The 8,245-nt window shown below is 35.4% G+C and overlaps 1 protein-coding gene across 1 annotated transcript; it reads right to left on the bottom strand.

Annotated features, from left to right (window-relative positions):
• Positions 1-1,331: 1,331 nt before the first annotated feature.
• LOC307174003 (taste receptor type 1 member 1-like) lies at positions 1,332-7,778 on the bottom strand (the record flags this gene model as incomplete). Its single annotated transcript, XM_079897621.1, has 6 exons — positions 1,332-2,266; positions 4,906-5,026; positions 5,780-5,992; positions 6,280-7,026; positions 7,172-7,469; positions 7,597-7,778. The coding sequence occupies 6 exons, from the start codon at positions 7,776-7,778 to the stop codon at positions 1,332-1,334; spliced, it is 2,496 nt and encodes an 831-aa protein (XP_079753747.1).
• Positions 7,779-8,245: the final 467 nt, after the last annotated feature.

Below are 8,245 nucleotides of genomic sequence, written 5' to 3'. Positions count from 1 at the left end.
CAGAGATTTGCGGAAACACCAGACTCCACATTAATCTACTGGAAATAATGATTTCAGAATAATGCAGAATAAATCAAGGTTAACATTTATTTTTGCCAGGCAGGATTAAACATCAAATAAAAAGAATAAAAAAGAATACATAGTACACAACTGATCAGCATATAATAGAGACATCATTCAAAATGCAATATCAAAATAGTTTCAAAGAGTCAGCATACCAGGCAATAGAGAGACACAGCAACAGTGTGGGAAGTTCTGTTTACAGATGCTTCCTTGAGTGGTTTGCCAATTCCCTTTAAATACCCAAGTGGAACAAAAGAACAATAAACATCTAGCACCCAAATATTTATTCAGCTTTCGTTGGACCCTTTCTCGTGCTCCAAGTGGTCACGCCTGAGTTTGGGGGATAAAGACAAATGGTTATCAACGATCTTTATTGCGGCATCTCCCACATCAGAAGAACAGGCATTGTTGACATATTTTAAGATATGTCAGTGCAAGTTGCTTTCAATTAAAACAGCTCAAACATGCATTTTAGTCAGGGAGGCATGTGCCCCCTCAGATTTTTGAGCCAAATAGATTTGAATCTAGCTTCCAGAAGACTTTGGCTGGTGCTGAGCCAGAGATGGACGAGCTCGGCGTCTCATATAGCCTATCACAACTATTCTGCATTTTTTACCATATAATGCTTATTTTCTGATTCTGATATTTCAATAAAGATAAGGGCAAGCAAGTGCGGGTGGATGGGGGATTCCGTTCCGTCCAAAATTGTACAAAATAGCAACATTTTTAGCCTTCTGTTAAATTGACTTTTACCAATTGACTGAACTTCAAATAACAACTTCTGATTCACAAAATGCCCTGTCGAAAGCCGAGGTAAGGTGCAGTTTGCCTTGTGGTGTCAGTGCTTAAATGCTTTAAAATCTTTTGTTTCTACAAGCTACAGAATCCGTGGAAGTGAGCCTACGTTCTGACGTACAACCCAGAAGCGCTGCGCTGCTACACTACGTTCACATCCTATCCACCTTATTTTGCAACTCGAAAGTAAGCTAATCTCTGAATGTGTGAGACTTCTGATTCATTAGCCTCTATAACAAGAAGAATAACAAAGTGTAGTAAAAAGTAAAACTATTTGTGCTACAAATCTGTGTGTTTATGATTATGATAATCGATTCAGATATGATAACAAATTCCAGTACAAAGGAATGTTTTTGCACAGCTAAAATAACTGGAAGCGGACGAAACCGGAGGCTTCGCACATTCGCACAACTTATAAATAGCAGCATCTGCTCTTATGTTAAAAAATAAGGTAGATACACTAAGAATAATGTCTAAGTCCTACTAATGGTTTGGGTGTAATTCTGAATAGAGGTTTGAAAGTATGCTGGAGTGTTCTTTTGTGGTTGGAATATTATGATGTAAGATTTTGGCATGAAATAGCTAAAGAGAATTCCATTTATACTGGATATCTGGGCCAATGCATTCAAAAGGGTGACATACTTGCTTTTGACAGAGAGGTATGCTGTAAAGTACACAATCCAGCTAAGATAGTACAAAATGAGACTGAAGGTTATTGGTTTGGCCTCATTGTAATTTTTTGGCAGATCTCTTCCCATGTAAGAAAACAGGAGACACAGGAAACCAAGAAACCAACCTATAAACACAACTATGGTTAATGTTATAGAGTTCCCCATTTCACAGATGAGCATAATTTGGTCATTATAAGTCCATGAGTCAGCGATGGGTTTGTCAGGAGAGACAGTCATCCATATCACACAAGAAATTAAATGAATGGCAGAAGAAAATGCAACGAAGAGCCACTGTCCATTGTGCTTTACCCAAAGGCTGTGCACCTTTGGGAACTGAGCAGCCATTTTAAAAACACAAATAATTTGAAAGGAACGGACAGTCAAACAGGAAATACAGACAGTGAAGAAAAATGCAAATATGGCATTTCTCAGGAGGCAATGTGCAAATGTGGGTTTTCCAAAGAAAAAGAATGCACTTATGCTAGACAAAATCAAAGACGTCAACATCAGGAAACACATGCTACCACCAGCAGACCTCACAACTGGTGTGTTGTAATTGTAGGAGAAAAGGCAAAATATGGCAATGAGTAAAATAATTATGCATATTGCAGAAACCATGACAGCAATGGAGAAGATTTCTGTGAACTCAAGATAGACAACAGAACGTGTCTCACATGTTGTGCTGCCTTCATCAGACCATTCACTCTCTGCACATGGAAAACAGGTATAGGGGTCTCCTGAAAAACAGTAAAATAATATGTAGGCTAGCTAAGTTTAGCAATAGTATTTTCCAAAAGCTTTGTGAAAAAAAAGAAAGTACAGTACACTTCAGCATACTTTTAAAAATGGTAATTATTAAACTAATAATATAATTTAAAAGAATATACTTCGCTTTAGCACTATTTTCCTACGGAAGCCCTGAACCGCAACGTAAAAAAAAAAAAAAAATCCGTAAAAAATTCTGTAGAAGTTGCTTGCCGTTATTTCACATTGCCGCACAGGCATTCATGCGTGTGCATGCGTGTGTGTGTGTGTGTGTGTAAACTGGATCTACACAAAATAATAGCTTTTATCTTGGCTTTCAACAAAAGGAAAATCTACAGGTCTACCAACATGGCGTACTACGGAGCCCGGGAAGTCACCTGTGGGGAAAAAAAAACAATCCGTGGCGACGGTTTTGCAATCCGTCCGCTCAGTTTATAAACCTTACTCACGAATTCTCAAACTGTTCCCTCGGTTCAACAAATCGTGTTCACGGGTTAATAAACCGTACCCACGAGTTTCTAATCCGCGCTCTCAGATTTGTAAACCGTGCCTTCAGTTTTTGCAATCTGTACCCACAAATTCATAAACCGTGCCCACGCTTTCGCAATCCGTTCCCACGGGTTTGTAAACTGTACTCACGGATTTGGGGCTCGCCCTCATTTTAAAAGAACACCAGGAGACCGTTGTTAACTAATCATATTTTATAATGTTTTATTAAATATGAAGTGGAACACATCAAATTGTCTTGCGTCTGCATGTTTAAAGTGATTCGCAATTGTAGCGGGTATGGGGTGGAATATAGACTACTATTTAATATGAATGACGTGCATCAAAATCTTTTGTTTATTTGTGATAATCTTAGCACTTCATTATTATTGTCTAACCAGTATTATGACTGATATTTGACGAATTGCTTTGTTCCTATTGTAAGTTTTGGACAAAAGCGTCTTCTAAATATGTAGCCTAAAATGTAGGCATAATTAAAAATAATAATATAATATTTATAACTATAAATGAGTTAACTTAGTAATACAGTAATATGTTTTTCATAAAATAATTTACCAATGCTTTATTTGTAGGCCTATAGGCTGTAAACTAACCTTTTACAGTTTTGGATAAAATAGGCCTACATTTTTTGCATAATTTTTGCTTAAAAATAAAGCATTCATAAATTATTTCATGATAAATGTCTGTCTTATTACTGTCTTAAGTGAACTTATTTATAGTTATAAACTCAAATAATAATAGGCTACTACTACTACTACTAATAATAATAATTATTATTATTAGGCCTATTATTATTATTAGCCTACATTTTAGGCTACATATTTAGAAGACGCTTCCGAAACTTACAAATAAAGGAACAAAGCAATTTGACAAATTTCAGTCATAATACAGGTTAGACAATAATAATAAAGTGCTAATATTATCACAAATAAACAAAATATTTTAATGCACGTCATTCATATACCCGCTACAATTGCGAATCACTTTAAACATGCAGACGCAAGACAATTTGATGTGTTCCACTTAATATTCAATAAAACATTATAAAATATGATAAGTTAACAACGGTCTCCTGGTGTTCTTCTAAAATGAGGGCGAGCCACAAATCCGTGAGTACAGTTTACAAACCCGTGGGAACGGATTGCCAAAGCGTGGGCACGGTTTATGAATTTGTGGGTACAGATTGCAAAAACTGAAGGCACGGTTTACAAATCTGAGAGCGCGGATTAGAAACTCGTGGGTACGGTTTATTAATCTGTGAGCACGATTTGTTAAACCGAGGGAACAGTTTGAGAATTCGTGAGTACGGTTTATAAACTGAGCGGACGGATTGCAAAACCGTCGCCACGGATTTTTTTTTTTTTCCCACAGGTGACTTCCCGGGCTCCGTACTACGCCAACATATGCAGTAAACGGTAGAAAAATCACCACAGACTGGGATATCTGGCCAATCAGAGCAGAGTAGGCTCGCAGAGGGGTTTAGAGACACTGTGTCTTTGGATGAGTCTTTTGAGAATCATTGGAAAATGTGGTGATGTGCAATGTATATTATGAGAAAATGAAAGGGATTTTTGGCCGTTGATGCATGTAAACCTATTGTAGGAGACCTCCAAAAAAACAGACCTCCATAATTTTTATGATAGTATCCAGTGTGGGATTAAAAGATGTGAAGAAGATATGACATTTCCATGATGTTTTGTGCATTCAATGGACATAATGATTTTTATACTGTACAAACTGTATATTCTACCCCCTAAACCTAACCATCAGAGAAAATGTTCTATATTTTAACATTTTCCAAAAACATCACTTAGTATGATTTATAAGCTGTTTTCCTCATGGAGACCAAAAATGGCCTCACAAGGAGGAGGATTTTTGATATTGCCATCTGTCCTCATAATGTAGGGTTTACCGGGATCACACACACTCACACACTCACACATCCTTTTTAAACATTGTGGTTTTGATCATTGTTTTGTGAGATTTAACTAAGAGTTTAAAAAATGTAGCTTTTGTAACACAAAAAAAATAAAAAAAACTGTAAATTCGAACTGAATGTAATGTTTTTAAACATTTAATTTTTGGAAACTTAATTTGTACTTACGAGAATAATCCACATAGCTGTTAGGTGGGCATTTTTTACACGTAAAACAGCAACTATGAAAACTGCTAGGTTGCCTTGAAAATCCCTCCTTGCACTCAACAGAGCAGTTTGAGAAAGGAACCTTTAAAGAATAAGAAAATGTGTTATTAATGTTTTTCTCAACTGATTTTACACATTTTTCTAAACTGTGTCAGTATTCTTAAACAATTAACTCATCTGAACACAAATTACATAATTCCCTTAAACACCCCCAAAAATTCTAAAATCTTGCTTCCGAAAAAAGAGATCTTTGGTTACAGTTTAGTTTAATTTTTGCCTGTTACAGTGTAATTATACATTTACTGAGTAATATTAATTAACTACATCAGGGATGGGCAACTTCGGTCCTGGAGGGCCACTGTCCTACAGAGTTTAGCTTCAACCCTAATCAAACACACCTGAACAAGCTAATCAAGGTCCTCAGGATTACTAGAAAATTATCTCATCTGTCTGTAGCTTTCTAGTAATCCTGAAGAGCTTAATTAGCTGGTTCAGGTGTGTTTGATTAGGGTTGGAGCTGAACTCTGCAGGACAGTGGCTATTTGAGGACCAGGGTTGAGAGTGCCTGTGCCCAGTGCTATAGGGTTAGAGTAGGATTAGGGTTTGGTTTATGGTTGGTTGCATGTAATTATGCATAATTTATAGTTATTCATATAGTTATTGCATGTAACGTGTAACAAGGACACATTAAAATAAAGTGTTACCAGCTTTATGAAAAATGAATTAACAGAGAACAATCTAATAGTCTTGATGTCAATATTTTAAATTTGATTGAGAAAAACTGGAATCTATAAAGCTAAATGTTTAGATAAAGGCTCATCAAATGAAGACTTACAGAACCGTTGTTATTCCAGGGCAGGAGAGAGTTGTTGATTGTAAAAGTCAGTTCTGGATATGTATCATATGTGCCCACTATCTCAAACTGTGGAGGATTTACATCAGTGTGCCAGAGCACAACTGCATAATTGATGGGTGGATCATAATAATCATCATATTTCACCTGACGACCATTGAGTGGAAAATCCAACTTCTTAAATTCTCCCAATAGCTGTTGTGAGTTGTGGTGATTATTTAACAAAAAAGACAAAATATAATATTACTATAACTTTAATAAATTCATATAAATATTGTTTTATTTAGTCATTAAATTATTGTAAATAATATAATATGCAATTTCATAAAAATATGAAAATAATAAAATATTATTAATATTATTATTAATTATTATTAATTAAAATATTATTAATTATTAATACAAATAATAAAACATTATTACTTCTATAATGTAATTAATATATTGATCAACTTGTCATAAATTCAAATGAATTCTCTTACCATGTATGGCTTTACCACTGTGTTTTTGCGGCATGCATTCATGTCGCACTGCAGAACCTTATGTAATGCATGAGCTATGGTGTATATGGCAGCATAGATGGCAAAAGAGGAAGTGTGATTCTCATTTATAATCTCCTCTGCGGTCCACAATGTGCAGTAATCACAAACTTGATTACATGTCTTACTCTTACTCTGGATGTCACTCTCTTCATAATGGGTGACATCAGTTGATCTCTTGTCTTTATAGACAAATTCATTAAATCCAGGCAATGTCAACAATCTCTCCGTAATACCAATGATTGTGCCAATTTCCCCAATTCCTGGCTCTCTGGGAAGCTGTTGATTCATAGCCCATGCTTGACTTGCAATCCATACTTTGTCTTGGATGTTGTTTGCTATGGCTGCTTTGATAATGTTGCTTGCATATTGTGGCATAGCAAAAACAACAATGACATTGATATTGAGCATATCAATCTTTTGAAGTGTTAGACTGTAGTTTGCATTTAGGCTTAGACCCTCTTCATAGGCTAAACAAATGCCAGTATTCCTTATATACTTGTTAAACAGCTTTAGTCCATCTGAACTGTAATTATCTTGGCTACCAAGAAAGGCAACCCAGTTCCATCCAAACCATTGAATGATGTGAATAATCATTTCTATCAGGTCTTTGTTGCTAGGCATTGTTCTTACAAAAGCAGGATACTTAAATATGTTGCTTAATGCAGAGTTAGAAGCTCCATAATTCACCTTTGAAACAGAAGACAACAAAATATTATAAACAATTCATTAGCATTTTACTGTACATATAGTAACTGTGTAGTCCTGAACAAAGGGCAGTAAGTAAGTGTGCAAGTATTTCATTATGCAAACTATAAAAAGAAGCTTAACTTACCATAGGTATAAGGTCCATTGTGAATAGTGGAGCAATAGTAATAGATTGATTGCTTCCCAATGGCCCTGTTAAAGCAATCACTTTAGGCTGATAGTTGTTCCGTTTTTCTTTAGGTTTTATTGATCCATTATTTGAGATAAAACTCAAGACTGAATGGAAATTTAATGTTTTAGAACAATGGTCAAAAATTTCATAGCCCAAAGAAACATTGGGCAGAAGAGTGGTGGAGTTATTAATCTCTTCAACAGCAAACCTCATAACTTGCAACATCTGATAGCCAGATTTTGAGGGACTGTGCCTTGAAAACATCAATGATGAAGTTAATAGCATGTCATTAAAGTTTCAGTTTATAAATGTGACTATGAGGAAATGCTACTTTGATATACAATACAGGCAACCCAGCTGATAAAAATGTCCTTCCTTACCTGAAACATTCAGTGGTCTCTGGGGAGAACAGGGGTGTCTCATGGTCAATTTCATGTAAAGTGAAAAGGCCACCCAATAAGTAATCTCCTTCCAAGCTGAACTCAGATTTTGAGAAAGAAACTTCGAAAAAGAAACAATTAGTAAAGCCAACAAGGAAAATGTAAATGCTACTGAGAGACATTGTTTAAGTTGGCCTGTTGGTCATAAAGCAGATGTGCAGTGGCTAGTCGTTTGAGAATCAGACTTATATTCTACTCTTAATTTTCTTAAAACTCATTTTAATTTTCTTAAACCACTATATTCAGTGATACAAATGGCCATTTCCATATCTAAACTCAAAAAGCATATGTCAGTCAGTTATTAAATAGAGCATTACACCACAATGCTCATCATAAAAAACAAATTTTACAAGCTGTGTGAAACAAACTGTACCCTTCTGAACTCTCAGCAGGGGTTTACAGTTGGATTAGAATCGCTGAGGTTTAGAGGTGGTGAGCTAAAAAAACAAAAATACTCTAGGATATGTATACATTAGAAATTGTATGCAGCTTCTGTTGAGGTGAATACTGTGGTGTTACAAGTTATTTTTTGAGTATAAAAATAGTTCATGCTTAATGCTGAAAACAATGCTGAAATAGAAAATTAATT

The sequence above is a fragment of the Squalius cephalus genome (assembly GCF_949319135.1).
Source record: "Squalius cephalus genome assembly, chromosome: 16".
In the NCBI taxonomy this organism is placed as follows: domain Eukaryota; kingdom Metazoa; phylum Chordata; class Actinopteri; order Cypriniformes; family Leuciscidae; genus Squalius; species Squalius cephalus.
The sequence above is the reverse complement of the archived record's forward strand: the minus strand, read 5'-3'. Positions and strand labels throughout refer to the sequence as shown.